Genomic DNA, 22,682 nt, shown 5'->3' on the forward strand with positions numbered 1-22,682 from the left:
GATATGCAATTATGAATAAATATTGATTTTTTATACACAGATTTTGGTGTCGGACAAGTTTCATTGTGCACCTCTAGAGTGCAGCATTGTTTTTGTTCCTGGTAAATATTGTGACACAGGTTTACTCATACTGTAGTGCTATCTGTGGGGGTAGGTTGGGGTGAGGGGAGGGGGCGACTCTCAAGGAAACAGGGGGAAATTCCTTGCATTGTTCCTCTTTCCATCCTGCCCACACTTAAGTATTGTTTTACACATTCCCACTTGTTTGGCTTTAAATTAACCCTCTACATCTATAAAGGCAGAAATGCACAGCACTTTTGAAAGGGGACTTTAAAAAAAGAGAGAATTACTATAAGCTGGTTATTTATAAAATGAGATGAAATGTCAAGTTTTAGTTCTTCTTAAGAATCATAATTTTGCAATATAATCCCAAAATAGTTCTCTCAGACATGGTTGGATGTGATTCATCCATTAGTTTATGTGTTGCTGATCAGACACATGCAGATGATGTGACGGTCAGTGGTAGTGGTTTTGTGTGTCAGTAGGCTCTATTTGTCGCATTGGTGAGGAATGTAGTTGTAACTTCCCCAAGAAATGCTGCTTCCCCTCTGGCTATTGTTCTTGCAATCAATGAAATAACATTAGTGGGTGGTGTATAGGCCTATGTGAGGGAGAGGGGGTGACAGATGCAAAATGGGAGGAGAGAGGAGGCAGTGGGAGGTAGCCCATTTATTACACGACTGCAAGATAATTTAAATCCCCTACTCACTTTTTTTGATAATATGCTTGCTCATATCTGACAAATAGGCTAAAGGAGCTCTGTGTTTAAATCTAGTTTGAACACCTTAGGTTTTTGAGTTTATGTAGGCCTAGTTTTTTTTATTTGTGGTAAAGTTGTGCTTTTGCTGCATTTGAAGTAATTTAGGGTGAGTTTGTATTAATTGATCACAGAGTTACTTAAAAGCTGCAATTACTTTTCATTCCCAATAGGCCTTCCTACTAGCTATCTTATTGATTGTTTTTTTTGAATAGTTATACAATAGTTGGAAAAGCCTTTGTTGTCTGACCCAACGACTAAAATCGTGAACATGGTTTATTTTATAAGCTATCATAGGAAAAAATATAAAGAACAAATTTTGTGGATCCGGGGCAATTCATTAATTTTAATCCAACTGACAGACCAGTGGAAATGATTTCTGGTTTACTGGTTGGTGTGTGGTGACATATTCAGGCAGCCATATGTAATGCGGGCCCCGCATGGGAATACAAAGGCTTTGTTCCGGTGTGCTGCTGCTGCTGACGAGCACACTGAGTGTTGCCTCTGACTCGCAAGTTATGACAAACAAAACACCTGTATCATGAGAAGGGGATTTTATGCGTGCGCAGTGTTTACGGTAAAGCCGCTGGTTGACCCCGCCCTCTCTTTGATAGAAAACTCGGCGATGTCGCTTCGTCTTTAACGAGCTTGACCCAGAACCCGGAGAAGGAGGAGGGGAGAAGAGAAGAGGGGAGAAAACACACCGAAAAGCGGAGTAGTAGGCATTGGGGGGCAGGCTTTCCACAAACAGGTGAGTGAAATACTGAAATGTTTTTTTTAATGGTCGATATGACTTGGTCAGCGTTGTTGTCGTCCTTCCCCCCCGCTCTTTCCACAAACACAGACACACACACCGACATAGCGGCTGCACTGCAGCGTTGGCAAGGAGTGGTCACATCGACATATCAGCAACACGACTCTCCGTTGCTAACGTTAGCTTAGCAACACGAATCTCCGATGCTAACGTTAGCTCAGCAACGCGAATCTCCCGTTAGCTTCCGATGCTAACGCAAAGTTCACAGCTCCAGACTCGTTGTCTGCCCGCGATTACCGGCTCCAACCGACCGACCCCCGCTGATACCGAAAGCTAAACCACACAACGCCGCCTAAATTAGCTTAAAAGGTCGCTTAGCTGAACACACGCCAACTCAAGCTCTTGTGATTAATTAACCTGTGGTTTTTGCTATGCTAACACGCTAAAGCTAGCACCCGCTTGTCTTGCGGGCTATGTGGGTTATTGTGATGCTAACGTAGCAAGACAGACAGACCAAACCAGGTCACACGGGTGCTGCTGAGCTGAGCTGAGCATTGTGACCGAGCCGAGGCTGATTTGATCTCCAACATTGTCATTTATCTGAGCTGAAGTGAACTGAGTTGGCAAAAAAACCCAACCGTGTAACACAAACAAAACGCTCAAATTGCTCAAGAGTCTTTGTTCGGGAGAGTCATTTTTACACCAACGTGTTGAGATGTAACACTGTCTGCTGCTGCTCGTCTCTCATGCCCCAGATTGGTGTGTTACGTTGGCAAATCAATTCAGGATTGCATGTGGGATTTTTTTAAATTATTATTTATTCTTAGATCAGAGGGGATGAGTGTGCTGTGTAAGTGCAGTCTGTTGTAGATGGATCAGGACAAGGTCTGGTCTGCTGCTGTTATTAAGGAGAAGAAGGCTCAGAGATCAACAGGGGGCAATGACAACGTGACGGTCAGGCGGGTGTAGTGTAACCCTGACATACATAATAACCCTATACATTTACAGTTGTTTGACCCAGTTAAGGCTGCTGCTGTTGATACTATCTAACTTTTATTTATGCGTCTTTCTGGTAGAAGCAGACGGTTTTTAATCTGCAGAGCTCATCACCTGTGTAATTTAAGGTAACTGGAAACCCCCACTTCTTGTTTGACTAGATGTGTTTGTATGCTGTATCTATGTATGTTTGTTGAGCCTGTTTTGTGTATTTGAGGCGTTTTTTTTTTTTTTTTAAGGGTGGTGGTCCTTGCTGTTGGAGTGTGTCACATAACCTGGGATTTTTTTTTCTTTTTCTTTGGAGCTTGTCAGTCTGTGAACCTGTTGGGTGGGTCCTGTGCGAACTTGCTTATGTAGGAGAATACATGCCTGGGTGGGGATAACTGTCAGTCTGTGAGTGTGAACAAGTAAACTAGCTCCTCTGGCCCGTAAACACCGGTTCCATACAGGCACTGCACTGTATTATAGTGTCTTCCTTGTGGTCTTTCGGTACAGTCATGGTTTATTGTTGTATAGTATGTATGCTGGAACAAGGGGCCCAGTGGTGCAGGTGCCGCCGGCCACTAATAACACCATATGTCACCATGAAACAGCCAGGTATCAGCCTCCCCTCACCACTTGTCTCCAGGTCATTGTTTGACTGTTGATGCATGATGCTCCCAACACCGACTGCAATTGTGTCTGCTCTCTGTAGGTGTGCAGGTTAATCCACAAAGGGACTAATGCGTGCGTGCGTGTGTGTATGTGTGTGTACGCATTTGCGTGCATGTCAACATGATGTGTGTATGTGTTAGGAGGTAAGTGGATTACCGGGCTAAAGCTTCAATCTCATTACAAGCCACGCTCGGCTTAAATCACCGGCAGTGGCATCTCACTGACTTAAAAAGCAAATTGCAGTGTCGGTTACCTGGAGATGCGTGAACAGATGTGTGCACTTTGACACTGGATGGGTTGTTGTAAGTCTGTTGGGGGTTTTTTGCCACTGGTGGCAGGTGTATAGATGGTTATTGAACTGAGCGGAGTTTCATTAAGTCGACAAAGGCTGAATTGTTGGGTGCGTGTGTGTACTGTATGATCGCAGGATGACTTCTGACAGGGTCGAGTGAGTCATGCTGACTGATGGCTCCAGAAGCAGATGGAGATATGTGACTCGTGGTGTGTCAGGGCTCAATCAGATGTTTGTGGAGTTGTTGACCTCGAGGCACTGCGTTTGGCATTTGGACTGTTTGTTACAGTTGGGACAGTGGGAGGTGACCCTTTCCTTATTTGCTCCTGGTTCCCCACCCACTCATCAAAAATACTGTGCGTCTCTGTTGATAGCGACTTGGTCACTTGATGCCCATATAGTGAAGCGAATGATATACACTGTTATTTTGTCAACATCATCATCCATGGACTTTAATCCAACATTTGACCTCCTCATAAAAAGGGAACATGTTTTAAATAAACAAACCTAAGTTTATTTATTTCATTTTCGAAAGCAGAACAGAAAATGTTGGCTTAGCAAAGTAGGAAGTGGTCTGAAGTCAAATGATCAACATATTGACCAGTGGGGATTTTCGCCACAGAAACACTGTTAATGGAGGAAGCCGCCACGGTTGTTATTAACGTGTGCGTCCCATGGGTTTGCATGGTTTTGTATACTACAAGCGGTTGTGTTGAGGGAGCTGTTTCTTGGTGAACCAGTGGAGCCACCGCGTCCCTTTTTTTTTTTTTACTCATCTCTGATGTTGAATCCATAACATCCTGTTTCTCAGGAAGCAGGTAAGAGGGGAAAAGGGGAGGGGGAGCGGTCGTGGTGCGACGCTGATTGTTTTCATTGTTCAACGAAACTCGGTGCTGACTTCCAAGGCTGAAACTAACAGCTGGGAGAGAGAGAGGGACAGGAGTCATGACTGTGTATGTGACATGAGCTCGACCACACATGACGTACACACACACACACACACACGCTGACAAACACAGATGCTCTCACAATCAAATGTGTCCAGAGATGTCGGTCTCACTCTCCAACTCTATTCACACTTGCGTTCATGTTCTCAGTTGCACAAACTTCTCATTGTTCTCACAACCTCCCGGACAGACAGCTGCAAATTCCCTCCTCGGACTGTGGTTACACACACACACACACACGCTGCTTGGCAAGTAAACTCGCCAAGCAATATTAATCATAGCACATAATTATTCTTGTATGAGTGACAGTTGAGCTCATTAGCGTAATGTGATATCATGTGGCATGTTAACGGATGACATGCCGTGTCTGAGGCGACAGGAAGAGTGTGACCGTGTTTACATGTGACGTACAGTTACGGTCGTAAAGTTTGTGTGTGTGTCTCTTGGTTCTTGTGACTGCTGAGACGGACGTCTGGACGAGCATTAGCCGGCGTCCCACGTAAGGTCACTTCACAGTGGACGAGTGGGTGGGCTGCTGTGTTGAATTGGCAGGAGACAATGCAAGGAATGCAAGATGAGCTTTTTTTTTTAAATCTTTTATTCATCACTCCTTTCCTTATCTCTAACCCCCCCGCCTCCTCCTCTTTACTCCTGCTCACCCCCTCACTCCTCTTTTGTCTTACTCCACTGTCAGTCTTTCAGTTTTATTTGTTTGCAGATCTCTGCCCGTCTCTCTCTCTCTCTCTCTCTCTGTCTGTCTGTCTGTGGTGGATACAAGCAGCCCCGTCCTGGCTATGACCATATATAGGCATGTGTGGTACAGGACAGCAGTTTGTGATTTGCTCAGGTGGGAGGTTATGGCTTTGGGGCGTGACAGCCACCAAACACAGGATAGTGAGTGTGTGTGTGTGTGTGTGTGACATCATGTCTTCCTGTCAGTCAGTCTTATCCCGCATGCAAATCCCAGTTTTGGCTCTTTCACATTCCTTTGTCTTGCGAAACACTCGGCCACTCCTTATTTTCTCATCAGGCCATCCCACTTTCCTCCCTTTTTTCCCACACTGGGCACACCCCAAGCAGGGTTTTTTTTTAAATAAGCAAAGTCACATACATACGTGTGTGAGTGAGTATTACTCATTCATTTGACAGACATCCAGGAACCAGACGCAACCTCTGCAGGCTTCATTTTACCAGCTTAAGGGTGTCGTAATAGTCTATCACACGCTGATATCATCTCGTCTGTCTTTATGTTTTTTTGCACAATCTGACGCAGGTGTTAACACTCTACCTGCTGTGTGTACAAACACCTGCAGCAAAGCAGCGTCAATGCAGGACTGCGTTTGTTGACCAAACTTACGACACTCAACAGTGTCTGTACATGTTGGCTAGACAGAGTCACAGAGGAACCAAAAATTTGATTGCCCCTCCTCTACCCTGTCCAACCGGTCTTGCAGGTGTGTGTGTGTGTGTGTGTGTGTGTGTGTGTGGCAATGCCTGGCTTTATTCTACTTCCTAGCCAGGGCTAAAAGGGAGCTGCTGGCCGCTGTAGCAGAGGGTGTATCAGCAGATAAGAGGATCTGAGTCTACACTTGTTTGGCTCAGATATAACAATGTCTTTTTCTCAGAGCACAGCCGGGATAACAAAGATCTGTGAGGTGGGAGGGGGGGGGGGGATAAAAGGCAGTTAAGTTGAAAGAACAAGAGTAGTGGAGTGAAAGAGTTGGGGTAGATGAAGACTGATTAGAGAGGAAAGGCTGGAAGAAGGAAAAAAAAAGCTAAAGTTAAGCCAGAGAAAGAAAAGATAAGTAGATAAGTGAATATATGAACTTGTTCTTGAAGGCTGTTACTATCTCTGGAGCGATCTGTCTCTTTCTGCTGACAGTCAACGCTCTCTGGCCCAGAAAATGCTGCAGGTTGGTCAACTCACCGCAGCCAGCTGCCGTATGCAGGCCAAATGTTGAGTAAATACAGGGTGTGTCTAAAAGCTGGAGCTACTGTATGTCTCTGTCTTTCCTTGTGTTTCTCTGCTCAGAGCAAACAACCGTGTTGACACACTTGTACGGTATTCTCACTATGTTGCTGTTTTTCAAACAGAGGTGCTTTTGGCCTCGTCTCTGTCCCTGACCTTATTATTCCCTCACCCCTCTGTATCTCTCTCTCTCTCTCTCTCTGCAGTTCATTTCTCCTTGTTTCTGGGCTTGGTGGTTTGGTGACCTTCTACACATGAGCAGCTAGAGCTTGACCTCTGACCTTGGCGTGATCTCTCACCTCTTCTATCAAACCACGCCCACAGGCGAAGGTGTGTATCCCCTGATTTTCCTCTGAAATGTAACGTGTATCGCTGCTGCTGCTGCGTGTGATCTGCTTTGTGCTTTGACTGTGCAGAGAAGTATGCAGCTCTCTTGTGTATTGAATGTCTTTTGTTAAGTGAAACTTCCTAAAAAAAAAAAGCGTTTCTCTTTGTGCGAAACAGGCTTCATCCTCTCTGACAGCCTTTTTGTATAGTTGCTGTATCACCATGAATTATTCTGCTGATGCATAGATAAAACGATTTATGTCACTGCAATTTTTTTGACTAACAATGGCATTTTCATTTAAAGCTACACCAAGCTTTGGGATTTTAAAATTGGTTCTATCTTGAGTTTATCAACTTTTTTCACAATGTGAACAGTATATTGACTCTGGAGCATCTTAAAGAGATATTGTTTAATTTAAATAAGGATAATGTCTTGCATTGTCCTGGTATTTTACCAGCGCTGTTTTTTGCAAAGTCTACAAACTGCAGATGATTTATCATAAAATCTCTTTCTCTGCTGTTTGTATTGAAGCAAATATTTTCCAGTCTGGCATCTGAAAGCCCCAGAGGCCATGCATGCGTTAAGTGGTCATATGTTTATTGATCCGTATGTGGGGAATATTACAATAACCATCTCCACATTATTGTGATCAATATGTTGCAAAATTCATGCTCAGTGCAATAAGCTGGGTTTTCAAGACTCAGCCTCTCCCCTGTATAATGACTACCGTATTTCCTCTAATAGTAGCCGGTATCTATTTAATAGCCGGGTCTGTTATAATGGCCGGGGGCGTGGTTTACACGAACAAATAAAGGCCGTAACCTCTTCCTACACTGTTTGCATTATGTGCTGTTTTTCCACACCTGATCAGTTTACAGCGTTGTGCTATGCGCGTTGCAGTCGAATATAATCCTGATGGAAGTTTATCATTCGTTAGTAAAGGACGTAACGCACTTCCTGTGATGCAAGTTATGAATTTTTGTCAGAGCACAGAGCAGCCGCTTTTACGTTTCTTTATGGAGGAAAAACACTGAATGAATCATGACCCACGACAGATTTCCTCATAAATAGGTGTACACAAAAAGATGGCGTAATGGAAAAGCATGTCCTGTCTACAGAGGTCACTGCTGCACGGTCATTACCGAGGGCGTTGTGCAACCCCCCCAGTGGTGCTGATGGGGGAAAAAAAAGGCACTTCAGTCCGAGTCAAAATCTGTCAGCAGACAAATCAGATCCTACTTAACACCAGCCCAAGAATTTTGCATCCCATGGGTGTGGACAGACTTTGTACGGAGAGGTGTGTCTGTTTCTGTTAGCCTCGCTCTTCCTGTGCTCTGTGTGTGTGTGTGTTTGAGGCTGTATGGATGTGTGTAACGCCCCCCTCCTCCTCCTCTCTCCCCCTCGGGGCCGTGTAGTGTGTATGGAGCAGTGTGAGAGCGCAGCAGCTCTGCTGGAGTCGGTCAGGGAGCAGGAGGTGCAGTTTGAACAGCTGACCCGGGCGCTGGAGGAGGAGAGGAGGAGAGTGGGCCTCCCTGCCACCAGCCCCTCGGCCCTGGGTCACCACCACCTCCCTCACACACAGGTAACACTCCCCGACAAACATCCCCATCCCCACAGTCTGTTGTAGCCGTCTTTCATTCCCAGTACATGGATCATCATCATCCCCTCCGTCTTGAATCCTTCCAGTGAAGTCATGCATCATTTTCTCCCTCTGACTTCACCCGTTCATCGTTCATTCATCCCTCCTCTCTCCCGTCTCTCCTCCTCTCCACCAGTGCTCAGCAAGTGTGTGTCCAAGTGTGTGTTTGTTTTATCATTAAATGTCTTTCCTTTGTTGTTTATGTATCTTTTAAGAGCATCTGTCTCGTTGCCTTATCTTCAAACATATCGCTCTGTGCCCGCACGTCGCTGTGTTACTCTTAACATGCCTGAAGTTGTCATCATCACATACATTCAGCTTCAGCATGCCTTCACCGTCGCTCACCGGATACGCTCTGACACACATGTGCACCTTTCGTCGGACCCCGCTGTGGAATCTCAGTTATTTCCCTCTCTGTTTCAGCATGTCGTCCTTTGGCATGCAGCCATCTGTCCTGCATGTGTCACATAGTTTTACATTTCGTCAATTTTTTTTTAGCCTGATAATTTTTTTTTAAATGTAATTTATTAAACACTTGTCTAATGTCAGAGATTGAACATAAACTGTTTAGGGATTCACCTCACTAATTCTTGCATTTAATTTAACCTGCTTGTCATTTTCTGGATAAATCCTCATTGCAGTTTTACCAGAATCCAAGCTGATGTTCATGAACCAACAGTCAGAAATACATACATTTAGTTGTTGAATGTAGTTTTTAAGCATCAGATTTGAATGGATAGTTTAAGCTCTGAAGCAATGAATACAAATGGCAGCTGTCACTTTAATATCTCTTTGTTTGTTTGACCACAGTGAGTCATGTTGCAAATCAATGAGGAGGACAATATTTGCGTTAGTGCGATGAAGTAGAATGATCTTTAAAGTGTTTGATATGGATGGACGAACCATTCCCAGGTGATTCTTCAATTCAACAGTTTCCCATTTGATTTTCCAGAAAATGTACTTTATCACAATATTGATTTTTGCAGTGTAATGTAACACATCCTGAGAGGTGTTTAACGGTCTTGATGGTTGAAGACTTCTGCTCTGCTGTTTTGTTCACAGCCCAGTTATCTACTAGTATGTGCTCCTATACGATTTCCTTCTTCTTATTGTTGTAGTCTGTGCTCTCACTTGACTAGCACCTCACTCAGGTGCCTGTGGGCTAGGAGGAACAATTAAAGCAGCGCCATTGTCATTATCCTCTCAGGTAACACGTCAGGAAGTGCAGCATTCAGGGGTTGATATTTGAGCGTGTCTCTTTCAGCACTGGGTGTAGAATAGTTTAAAATCTATTCCTAAATATTTCCTTTCCTCTGAGGGCTTGCTGACATAGATTAGATCTAATGTTTTGTCTCTTTGAGTCCTTGGACGGGACTTCTGTGATTAGTGCGTAGCAGCTGGAGGATGAAGGCTAAGACGGAGAGATTCTGTGGTTTTGGCCTTGTCCTAACTGTTCATGGTTTTATGTCTAAAAATATTAATGGCGGTGAGCGAGGATATATACATCCTCTGCCAGCACTGCTCGTAATGCATGATAGAGCTTCTTGTAAATGGGGTAGTATTATAGGATAAAGCAGCTGCGCCTTTTCTTTGAAAAAAACCCACTTCCCATTCACTTCCCTTTGCTTTTTAAAAACAGCCTGCCTCCTTGTGGACATAGTATAATATGCAATATGATGTACCCCAGCAAGTGAAGTGGGATTTTTGTATTTCATGAGGCTCATAACATGGTTTTGTTTTGTATATAAGTCATGTCCTACACAGTAGTGGTCTGGTTATCTTGTGTTCACATGTGATTCATTTTGATGTTGTTGCTCATAACCGAGGCAGATATGTTGCATAAAAAGTATTACTCTGGGTTACGTAGAAAATGTCCGAGTTACACAGAGTGACGACCATCGATTATGTAACAGCTTAGAGCAGGAGGAAGTGGGCTGTGAGGATGGGAGAATGGCTACACTCCAAAATGTCCTTCCCCCGAGTCTGGCAGTGATTCACAGACCATGAACACACAGCGGCGACTTGGTCAGCAGTGAATGTGCTTCAGCAGCAGGAATATCATCTGGGTGGCTGTGAGAAAGTCGACCACACTGGTTACTTGGAATCTGGCCTTCACTGTCACTGCAGTGAGTGTATCAGCAAAAACCGCTGGTGGTGTCACAACATCTTTACACTGTAACTCACAGTAGTTTCTCCTTTTGTCCCAGAACGGGCGTTTAGGGGATGCAGACATAGAACGACTGAAACTGACTGACTCATACATAAACGGCACACAGGTACGTGACGGTGTTCTCAGATCCTCATGTACATTTAGTTGTTTTTCTTAATTTATGCAGTGATTTAAAAAAAGAATGTGTTATGTGTCTGCTACAGTACAGGATGGTTGACCCTGCACACGGCGCTCTGGACGAGAGCTACACGCCAGAGGACGACTCCCACGAAGTCCATTCAGTCTTTTCCGAAGAGGGAACAACGCGACGGCCCGACACGACTCTCCCTCAGATGAAGAAACCAATCTCTCGCACAGTCATGCCCTCTGACTCCATGTCCATTGACGGGGGCCTGTCGGTGTCCGGCATGGGCGGCTACAGCGCCACACTGGACCGACCGTACAGACAGCCCGGAGCCGGAGACTACCCCACAGCCACAGTACCTAGGAACTACCACTACGGCCCCGTAGGGGGCTACGACGACTACCGGGGTGGCCCGCCGTCAGAGGCATACACTAGTCTGAGCAGAGGCTCTCACATGGATGATCGTTACAGGTATAAGCCACCTACATAAAGGAGCAGTAAAAGTCTTTTCAGGGGGCACATTTTCCTCACAGCTTGTTTTTATAATATCCAGTAATTTGTAGCGGCAAAACATTCACATAAGTCACCATCAGTTTTTTGTTTTTGTTAGTGCACTTTGAATTACATATTGCAGCATCACATACACACAGGCTCTTTGTTTGAATCAGACGGGCGTGTGTCAACACTTTTACCATTCAAACAAACCTTAAAGCAGAAGTAAGTGATCCGGTCGTTTTGGCTAATGCTGCGTTCCAGGCAGGCTTTTGAAACCGTAAATTACAGCTTCAAGTCACGACTTACGACTTTGTAGCGTTCCAGGCAACCCACTCGTGTTTTTCCGACCTGTTTTACCTGTGAAAGTCACTATAACAGCCACTCTGAACTTTCGACCCGTGAACTCGTACCAGATCGAACTGGTACCACTTCACAGGTCGGAAAAACACGAGTTACGGGCTGCCTTGAACGCACCATAACGTCTTGTCAGCCGATGGAGTTAGCAGCCCCCGCCCTCGCCATGGATCTATTGGTCCTCGTCCCTACATCACCATATTCAGGCGCATCCCTTGGCTGCACACACAGCCCTTCATGCCGTTCTCTCTCCTCATTGGATAAAACTTGTAGGATACGAGAAAAGTTTTCTCCTCTGCTCAGAGCAGAGCAGAGTGACTGAGGGACCCGTGTTTCAGACCAAACACTCTATGTAAGTGATTGCTGTGGGAAGATATAACTATTTAAGACTTATATTAACACAAAAATATTGCTTACTTCTGCTTTAAGTAAGCACTATCTATTTGTGAAGCACTATGTTTTTCAGTTCTTTTAAAAGTGGTTACAACAAGATTTGCTCAAATGATTGAATATGCATTGTGGTTAAATTTGATGTCCTTCCCTTTATTCTGAGCTTATGGAAATCTAATGGAGGAAGCTACGTGTCACGGTAACCAGACAGTAACCCATAGTTCTCTTAGAAGTATCCCGTCCCCTTTCACACCAACATCAAGTCAGATAACAGGTGTTGAGATGTTTAGCTTGATCTCACGTAGAAATGTGTCCTGTGTTGGTATGAAATTGATTAAAGGGATGTGACTTGGAACATGTCTGATCACGTCTCTCTGTCGCTCCTCTCCACAGGCCGGTCGATGGCTACAGGACTCTGGATTCGGGCTACCGGGCCCCGAGCCGCCAGCAGCTCGACCCGTACGCCGCGCAGCCCCAGGTGAGCCGGGGGATGAGGGCCATGGGCTCAGCGATGGAGATGCGTTATGGCCACGGCCACTACGGTCTGGAGGACGACCAGCGCAGCGTGGGATACGATGATTACGGCATGGGGCCGCCGCCCATGCACCCCGGGGGCTACGGCACCATGCCACGTCTGGGGCCCGGCCCGGGGGGCATGGACCGACGGAGACTCAGGTAAATCTCATACTTGTTTCGTCAATGGGACAAACTATGTACGTTTATACACCTGCACTGCATTTAATCTGTGACATTCTTGCACGCCACGCAGGAGCTGCGAGGACACCTTGGATGATGTCGTGGGAGCAGTCGACCATTACGCCTGGGGGGCTCCCATGACGTTGGACAGGGGGAGCATGGCTTCACTGGACAGCACACTAAGGAAGGGTCCCCCCGCCTCGTGGAGACAGCCTGAGCTGCCAGAGGTCATCGCCATGTTGAACTACCGTCTTGACCCTGTCAAGACCAACGCTGCTGCCTTCCTCCAGCATCTCACGTTCAAAAATGACAAGGTGAAACAAAGTTCACGTTCAGCCGCAGCAAAACAGCTTTTTGGAAATACTTTTTGAATTGTTGCTCGTTGGCAAATCCTTGATGTGCGCTTGATAATGTTGCCTGTGTGTGCGTCTAGGTTAAGTCAGAAGTGCGTCGCCTGAAGGGTATCCCATCCTTGGTGTCGATGCTGGACCACCCCAGCAAGGACGTGCACCACTCAGCCTGTGGAGCGCTGAAGAACATTTCATATGGACGAGACCAAGACAACAAGATCGCCATCAAGAACTGCGACGGAGTGCCTGCCTTGGTCAGGTTACTGAGGAAAACCCGCGACCAGGAACTCACGGACACTATCACAGGTATCACTCATCACTACTCGTGTGACGCTTGTATGGATTAATTGTCTGGTATTTTTATCAATACTTTTTTTTTCTATTATTGTATGTTGTAGCCGTTTAATTTCACTTATTACTTTAGTATTCATTGGTCATAACAATCATTCTAGACAGATTATATGTCAACCAAAAAGAAAACAAAACCAAAAAATTGCATGCGAACCGGCACAGATGTGGGGAAATATTACAGATGATCAAAATCTTGACTGTGTGAGAGCAGCAGCCTGTTTAATTAATTCATTTTATCACTTGTGAGGCCAAATTGTCTTTTATTTCATTCATAATAACGATATTATTATATCACCCCAGGCACCTTGTGGAACCTTTCATCCCACGACTCGGTAAAGATGGAGATCGTGGACCACGCCCTGCACGCCCTGGCCGACGAGGTGATAGTTCCCCACTCGGGCTGGGAGCGAGGGAGCAACGGAGGAGAGGAGAGCTGCAAACCACGCCATCTGGAGTGGGAGACCGCCTTGACCAACACTGCTGGCTGCCTTAGGTATGCATGGTGTCGATGGAGGCAAAATAAAAGAATGTCAAGGAAAGGAGAGAGAGAGAGATTTATTTTGAGAAGAAAACATGCAATTATGTGCTTAACTCTCTCTTCTCCGACAGGAATGTGAGTTCAGAGCGCAGCGAGGCCAGGCGAAAGCTGAGAGAGTGCACGGGATTGGTGGATGCACTCATGTACGTTGTCCAGTCGCAGATCAACCGCAAAGACGTGGATAATAAGGTACGTATTCACTCAAAGTTAGAGTTTTTATCTGTGCTGTGTTTTTAACTGTGACGAAAGCGCCGTTTTCTTTGCGTCTCCGTCTTATCACTGTCGTCATTGTCTTATCTCCACGTCGTCTCTTGTCCCTGCAGTTGGTGGAGAACTGCGTCTGCCTCCTGAGGAATCTGTCCTATCACGTTCACCGCGAAGTCCCCGGCTGTGAACGCTACGCGGAGACAACGCCCCTCAACCAGGCCCCGGCCCCCGCCAACAAAGGTGGCTGCTTCGGCTCTCGAAAGGGCAAAGGTCAGTTCCCAGACAGCTGTTCCAGCCTCGAGTTACTCTGTTTGAGAGATGTGCTGTTGAAAGACGGGATTGCTGCTGGTGGGTTTGAGCTTGTTGGTGGCAGAAGCACCTGTCGCTGTTTTTCACACTCTACCACTGTTTCCCTCCTTTTTCCTCTCTCTCTCTCTCCCTCTCTTCCTCCTCCTTCCTTCCTCTTAACTTTCTCCCTTCTTTCCTCCCACCCTCTTCACTTGCTCCTCTCCCTCTCTGCTGTGTTTAGATGAGTGGTTTTCCAAAGGTAAGATTCTCCTCTTGGTGTTCTCATGAGCTGTTTTGAAATCATCGACCACTCTGTCGTCACTCACTTTTACTAACGCATAATAAACATTCACCAGAGAAACAAGAATGTGTTGACTTCACGTGCAGCACATGGGCATGATCACTTGATGTCACTGCATGAGTGCTTGTTCCACGGGTTGCATGGTTGCGTTTTACATCATAATGAACCAGAGTAGAGGACGGAAGATAACTGGATGCTCATCTCAACCACCCTCACATTATCAGTATCATTTCTTCATCAGCTCGGTCTTTCATGCTCTGTCGTCTTTTTGTTTTCTCGCCTGCAGGAAAGAAGGATGGAGATGATGGGAGTGGAGATCAGGTGGATATTCCAAAGAGGACAACACCAGCTAAAGGTACTTGTTCTCTCTTTACTTCAAATCATGAATTCAGAGTCTTTAGAGCAGCTTGCAGTTGTTTTAGAGGTAAATGCAGAGACTGCTTGCTGAAAAACTGTCCCTGAAGGCAACGCGCATCAGCGGTTTTGCATGAATTTACCTCTAAAACAACTCTGTCTCGTAACGTTCCATTATTATCTCATAGCGTGGTGAATGTGCAGGTGATTTGATGAGTTTGATGAGGCTCACGGCTCGGCCGTTCTAAAAATATCTTGCACTGACAAATAAAGGTAACAAACCTACTCCTAAGACTATAGGGATCATTTGCCAAAATGTTGAACTGTTCCTTTAAGGCTCAGGTCAGACCTGGCACTAACCTGGCTCATGTGATCTGATCACAAGTGGACAGCTCTAAGTACATCACCTCACACCTGCCGTTAGACTGTGTCTCCACATGGAAAGCTTCACTATGTCCAGTTCATGATAAAACTGTGACTGCATTCATCGTGTCCCAGCTGAGAGACCAACTCTGAATGACCCCCGTTCAAATGTGGTCGGAGTGATCAGATTTCACTTGTCACCTGTGTTCAGAGCCGTCCACTTGTGATGTGAACATCACTCGTCGCCCGTGTTAATGCCAGGTCTGAGTTCTCACCACGCTCAGCTGGTGGAAGTAATTCTTGGTTTGAGGCTTCACCTGCGTTAGTTGAACTCCAGTCGGTGCTGACGTCCCTCTCTGTCTGTCGAATTCAGGTTATGAGCTGTTGTTCCAACCAGAGGTGGTTCGCGTTTACACATCACTGCTCAGAGAGAGCAAGAACGCCTCGGTGCTGGAGGCCGCCGCTGGTGCCATCCAGAACCTGTGTGCTGGCCGATGGACTGTGAGTACCGTTCTTCAAAATAAAAACATCTCATATTAGTCAATTTAGGTTATTAATGATAATGTAAAAGGTGTCTTCTTAAATTACTGGACATTCATTGTCTTTGATTTATTATTCTGTGCCGTTTCCTCCTCAGTACGGGCGATATATCCGGGCCACCGTGCGCCTGGAGAAGGGTCTTCCCATGATGGCAGAACTACTGGCTCATGGCAATGACCGTGTCGTCAGAGCGATGTCTGGAGCCTTGAGAAACCTCGCCATTGACAACCGCAACTGTGAACTGCTCGGTAAGACTTAAATTTCAGACTATCGTCGGTCATATTGAATTTGATATTTGTTGTTCTTCGGTTTGCATGAGCAACTTTGTGGAAAAACTAAATGATGTTTTGTGTCTGATGCAGGGTTGCATGCAGTGCCTCACCTGGTGGCCAACCTGCCTGGAGGCCAGAGTCAGTCTGGTCGCACTCTGTCGGAGGAGACGGTGGTGTCTGTACTGAGCACGCTCTCCGAGGTGCTAGGCAACAGTCTGGAGGCGGCGAAGACCCTCCGAGCCTCGCAGGGCATCGAGAGGCTGGTGCTCATCAACAAGGACGGGTAAGAGTTTAGTGAAGCGAGCTGAAGTTATCGACACAAGGCAAAGATTTTTTTTTTCTAAGACTCTAAGGTAGCGTCTCCCTCATGTCCCACAGCAAACGTTCAGAGCGCGAGGTGCGGGGGGCCGGCCAGGTGCTGCAGCTGGTCTGGGCCCACAAGGAGCTCCGTCGGCCTCTTGAGAAGGACGGCTGGAAGAAGACGGACTTCATGGTCAACCTCAACGCCGGCACCACCAACGGCCCGAGCACCCGAGCCAACGGTACCTATGAAGACAGCACCACGCCACTGCTGGACAGAGGTCGGTGTCGGAGAAACAACACACACAGAGTTAATAGTGTATTTTATAGAAGGTGAAAATGTGTGTGTGAAGTTTTTAGTTTGTTTAACTCGGGATGTTCTGCTTCATCTTAGGAGAAAAGAGGGATCTGATTCCACTAAATGACCTTGGCCCTGGTTAGTACATTCATCACCACTGCTTTGGACCACAAAGAACTTGTAGAAAATGTTTGGTTTGTTTTTTTTGTCGGTTAATTTTCATCATCTTGTCTTTAGACGCCTACTCTACACTGGACCAGAGGGAGAGAAGACACACTCTGGATGAGACCACGGACACTTTACCGGTACTTGACGTCATGCTCCACGCACATTTCCACACTGGATGGCTCATTTAACTGCACTAACCCCTGATCTCCTGCACCACTACGAAACTCTCTCTCCTCACTTGAACCTTTTTTTTTCGTTGGCAGCCTCACAAGTACTGACAAGTTTCTTTTCTCACACTCACTTCCTGTCTCTCTCTGTTTTTCTGGTTGTCTCTCAGCGAGGGGTGTACGGGGGCAGAAAGGGCTCTCTGCCTCTGTTGGACTCCTACGATGGTTAGCCCTCCCCCCCTCCCCTCTACCCCCCCTCTGCATGTAACAGCATGGTATGTCCAACTGACCTCTCGTCCTGCATGGACTCTTCTTTTCCTTTGTCTCTGAAACATCTAAACCCTCAGTGGAACCTGGTCTCTGTCTATGATAGTGAACTGAAACTCTGGTCGAGGTTTTACCGTACCGACACTCAAGTATACGACACCCTGATGTGATGTGTACATGCTGGTATAGTATGCTGCAAGGTGCTCCATGCAGTCTGTCAGTGTAGCCAATCCCAGACTGACAATAAAAGATTCAAATCCTTTTTATTAATAAATGTTTGTGCAGTTGTGTTGTCACAATATCAGGACGTAGACTTTTAAACCAATCGTAATTTAAATATAAAAAAAGAAGAAAAAGTAACAACCACAAAATAAGGTCAGAGAACAAAAGTAATGCTACATCTCAAAACATTTTACTTGACTCTAACAGCTTTAAAACCTTTGCGACAGTGGAGTTTTGACATTTGCTGTGATCTCCGTCGTCTCAAAATAGATTTGAGTATCTTTAGTGGCAACTGCTGGAGGGGATTTACACTCGCTACAGGAATGTGGCGCAGGGTTAGAGACAAATAACTCACAACATCCAAATAGTATCAGAGTACTCTGTTGAGGCTCTATCCATTGTTGCCTTTGGCCACCGGCCCAGAGTTGTGAGTCAGAGCGCTCTCTTGTGGCTCTGCAGTGAACTACAACAACAACACGTGGCAGAAAACACAGCAGCACTCTGTTCATCTTTTCGGTGTGTTAAAGAACTGATGACCCAGCCCCCTATTGAGACTTCATATCAGTTTGATAAGTAGTATTAGATAGTAAAATAAAGTTGGAAGGAGTAGTATTGATTGATTAGTGTCCAATATCGATTACAAACTTCGGATTCAATGGATTGTAGGTTAATTTTGCCAACAAGTTGTTTTTTAGGGCTAGGTGTCGTCAGTGATTTCCTGAATCGATTCAATTCCATTTCACAAGGTCCCGATTCAATTTGATTCGATTCGATTAAATATCGATATTGATTCAATGAGGGGTATTTTATGTTCCCAGAATTTCTGTTTTGTAAGTCAGCCAATATTTGTATCACACAATCAGGTGTGGACACCAGATTCTTCAAAAGAGGAGGCTAATGGTTTAAGTCATGAGTCTGATCCAACACTGGGATGTAGCATCTCACTCGTCACTCGAGATTAACGTGGGAAACAGGAAAACTCGAAAAGGTTGATTCACAGAATTTTGAATCGATATCGCATTTTTTAATGGAAAATCGATATTGATAGATGAATTTTTCGACACACCCCTACTCATTTTAAAGTTTTTTTTTACTAGAGGGAAGTAGTAAGTAGTAGGAAAAGTAACATTAATCAGCTTTCTGATATTAAAGTATAATTGAATCACTAGTTATTGTGACAGCAGTACTGTGCTACGTGCCATACTTATACCACACAGTGAGTCTTTGTCCTGCCTCCTTGTTTGGTGTGTTGATCAACTAAATTTAATTCTGTGTTTGTATGTTTTTCACCATGTAATCGCTGTGTTTTCACTTTGTTCCTCCAGAAAAACTGATAGTGTGCATCACCCAGACTGGGCCGTCCCTGCCCTACCACTGCTACTGAGGAGAGAAGACCCAGATGCACAGACTCTCTCCCTCGCGCCCTCTCCCCCCCTCCTCCCTCTGTCTCTCTCTCTCTATCGCCACACAGATGGGATCAGAAGACGAGGGTTTGGCATCCAAAGAAAGTGGTTGTTGTTGCATTCAAAAGGTTTTTCGTGCAACACACACGTCCACATACATAACCTACTTTTTACAAATTCATTCAAGTGTAGCAACAAAAATATATTCTTTTTTTGTTTTCTTTTTTTTCCTAAATTATAGTTCTTCTGTAAAGGCAATCACCTTTGTTGACAATCATTTAATTCTGGTGTTTCATCCTGCTTGTTTTTGTTTTGTTTTTTTCTTCTTGCTGTTAACATTTTCGATGAGTTCTGTTCGTGGTCGACATGTTGCTGCCAACACCCACATCCCGATGATGAATTTGTATGTAGACTTCTATGTAGGGTATATATACTGTATATAAAAAGAAAATGGGATGACTGCATTAGTTTTGGCTCATTAATTTAAATGGTTCCCTGTACTGGGATCGTTGGGAGGTCTGGGACTCGCCAGCAGACCGGCGGTCGCCCTGTAGATTGAGAATGTTTATATAGGAGTTATTTTCCTGTCTAGAGTTATTTTCTCTCGGTTGGGATGAGCACAGGCACGGACAAGAAAAGGCAGGTGTGTGTATATTTGTCATACAGTAAACCTGTGTGTGTGTGTCTGTGTGGGGGGGTAAAAAAATGAATATGGACCTTTTTTTTCTTTCTTTCTTTCTTTTGAATGAGTGTGATTTGTGTGTTCACGGACCAGACCCATAAGACCACATGTTGATTATTTCATCCGTTCATGTTGTCTGTTTTTATCATGTGCTCCTGTTCCTGTGACAAAGCATTTTTTTTTTCTTAATTTTTAATGTACCAACTGCCTCTTTTTGTTTGATACCTTAATTTCTGGCTCTTTCTTTTTCTTTCTTTTTTTCTCCCTGTGGAAAAAAATGTCATTTTCAGCTGCTGTGATTTCGCTTGGACCAGTATAACACATCAAACTGTTTCCTGAAATGTGAAGCTAGGAACATGCACCACTAAACCTCCAAAAACTTTTAGGCGTCCTGCTTCAGAAAACCATTCCTTGCTCTGTCAGCCAACATTTACACTACGGTCGAAGTAACAAACACTTTAGGAGGGACTACTCCTTGGACTAATATTCTTTTCCGCAAACCTGTTAACAAAAGAAATCACTACTTGCTGTTCTTTATTTGCTATTTAGCCATTCATGTGTGCACATTTGCATTCGTGTGCTGTTTTTACATAAAAACACTTATGTGGGAGGCTTCTTCTTCACTCAGAGGAGACTCGAGTTTGAACAGACAGACTGGGGAGATGTTGATGTTTAATTTAAGAGGTAGACAAAAGCACATTTTGGTCTATGATATTTTTTTGTACTTTTTTTTTCTGTCTAGTTTGTATTTCAGGTGTACATGGGGGAGCAGTGGGTGAGAGCATTATGCAATGTGTTCTACTTTTTAAAGTTCCAGTTTTACCGCTGACTTGTTTTAAAGGCAAAAGAGACCAATCATCTTTGTTTTTTTTTTAAACTCTCCACACACATAGTATATTTGTACTGTTGCCTATCCATGTAAAATGATACCATTCATACCTGCCTTGGCTCTGAGAAGTTGCTTTTTTCAGTATGTAACTGGTAATACTTGTTTTTATAAATAAAGATCTTTTCTTAGACAAGATCTGGCAGCATGTTGATTGATGTGTGTGTATGGTGGCTGCTGTGCGGTGTAGATAAACACATCTAATTAAAGAGAGGCCGTCTGTCTGGCAACGTAATGTCATCCCAGCGCTCTTGTTAATACAAATGGCAAATGTAAAAACTTGACACTTCGTCAGGTATTCGCTCCCTAATATCAGTAAGCTCAGTTTGGTGTTTTCTTTTTTCTTCCGCTAATTATTGAGGCTTATTATCTGTGAAGTCAGCTCTGTCACCAGACCTTTTTTAAACTCACTACAAGGACAATAATCTCCCGACCTAAGACCCCAGACTGTCCACAGGTCGTGTGTTCATTCCTGCATAAAGCTGATTAACTTTAAATCACAACGTGCACCGGGCGCAGTTAAAGACTGTCGAGTGTTGACGTTCTCAGCTTTGCTGTCGTTTCCAGTTTCACCCTGAGCTGCATGCTGACAGGGACTACATGTTTGTGGGTGTGTGTTTCTCAGGTCCCCCAGACACGTCAGGAGGGGAACGCACGGGTTGTACGAGGACGAGAAAGTGTCCCGGCGTCTCCAGTATGCAACACATCTGAAATTCATCCTGCACAGATTGAGAAGCAGCTGCTGGATCACGAGGGCCCTAAGTGCATGTCAGCGTGAGAAAGTCTGATATTAGTCAGGCTATAATGCGCATGTGTGAGGCTGTGACCCCTAACAACTCTCACAATTTAATCTTTAGATGTTCATGTTGATAGGAGAAAAAAAAAGAAACCACTTTTCCAGGTATTGAATATTAGGCTACATGTTTACTCTCATTGGACCAGGAAGGATTTTAGAACTTGATCATGAATCATGTTCACTCGGTGTTTGTGCATATCAGATACCTTGCTGTGGGACATACAGTGGGAATATAAATATATCAAAGTTTTCAATTGGAAACACAACTAATCTAAATACGAAAATACCAGACTACCAGCATACTAACTAAATTCACGATTGATGGTGTGATATTTTATATTTAGTACTAGTCATTATACTACTAAAGTATTATGTTTCATTTCAAAATGATTTGTGTTTCATGATGCCACGCTTGAAATTTCCAAAAGGTAATTAAAGTTTTGCCAGGTTAAAAAAAACATTATGTATTTACTGGTGTCACAAAACAAATGTCACAGGTCCAGTTTTAGGAACTCGAGTGATGAGTTTGACCAACTTGAACTTGAACTGCACATATTTTCAGATTTCAGACAGGAATTTAAACCAGACTTTTTAAAGCAAAAATACTTTACTGTTTATGAAATAGTATTTCACTGGAGTTTCTTACATGTCAACATTGTGCTACAATAACGTTTCTCATATTGTATTTGTGATTTGATTCAGTCCCAGCCGTGTTAACGAAGGCAGATAGAGCAACACAGCAATTTTCAGTCACAACCAGCGGCAGTGGCAAGATGGCATCTATACATTTGTGTTGAAAACATCATTCAACCCCTCACAGGGTCTGCTATATAAACCTTTTTGCTAATGACGTTGACAAAAACTCCAATGTGACAAGATTACAGATATGAGCAACTTTGATGGTTCTGTGGGGAAATAGACTATTGTTCAACAGTCAAATATTCTGTATATACTTTTATATATTGATGTTTATACATGTTAATCTGACCTGGTTGATTTTTAATTTCTTTTGCAGATGCCTGATGCTTTCAACTCTGACTGACATTCTATCAATGTAAGTTTAACTTTAAATAAACATGTTGTTAACATATTATTTGCCCGTCACAAACATTCCTGCTAGTGTTTGCATAGGCCTACCTTCTATTTTTAAGGACGAGAGCAATTTTCATGAATCCACCTGAATCATTAAGAATAACCAGTGACGATCACATCTTTGAAACATCCATGTGCTTGGATACATGACCTCGGTACATCGAAAACCTTGGCTGCAGCCTCGGTAAGATGAGAAGTGTCAAGTTTATATA

The 22,682-nt window shown here is 44.4% G+C and overlaps 1 protein-coding gene across 12 annotated transcripts; it reads left to right on the forward strand.

Moving 5' to 3' along the window:
* Positions 1–1,458: 1,458 nt before the first annotated feature.
* On the forward strand, positions 1,459–20,720 carry LOC146979748 (catenin delta-1-like). 12 transcript variants are annotated; one of them, XM_085789739.1, is made up of 21 exons: positions 1,459–1,568; positions 6,636–6,759; positions 8,173–8,339; positions 10,604–10,672; positions 10,770–11,161; positions 12,323–12,604; positions 12,699–12,939; positions 13,059–13,281; positions 13,627–13,819; positions 13,936–14,053; positions 14,188–14,341; positions 14,601–14,618; positions 14,947–15,015; positions 15,751–15,878; positions 16,015–16,165; positions 16,280–16,472; positions 16,568–16,770; positions 16,884–16,925; positions 17,025–17,092; positions 17,293–17,397; positions 18,937–20,720. In XM_085789739.1, exons 3-20 carry the CDS (start codon positions 8,178–8,180, stop codon positions 17,350–17,352), a joined length of 2,766 nt encoding a protein of 921 aa, XP_085645865.1. In that variant the 5' UTR covers positions 1,459–1,568; positions 6,636–6,759; positions 8,173–8,177; the 3' UTR covers positions 17,353–17,397; positions 18,937–20,720. The 12 variants fall into 12 exon arrangements, with proteins under 12 accessions (XP_085645865.1, XP_085645876.1, XP_085645867.1 ...); XM_085789750.1 differs by having other exon boundaries at positions 17,293–17,347; positions 18,937–20,701; XM_085789741.1 differs by lacking the exon at positions 17,293–17,397.
* Positions 20,721–22,682: the final 1,962 nt, after the last annotated feature.

The sequence above is a fragment of the Trachurus japonicus genome, chromosome 10 (assembly GCF_045865225.1).
Source record: "Trachurus japonicus isolate A0001 chromosome 10, Traja_1.0".
Classification (NCBI taxonomy): Eukaryota; Metazoa; Chordata; class Actinopteri; order Carangiformes; family Carangidae; genus Trachurus; species Trachurus japonicus.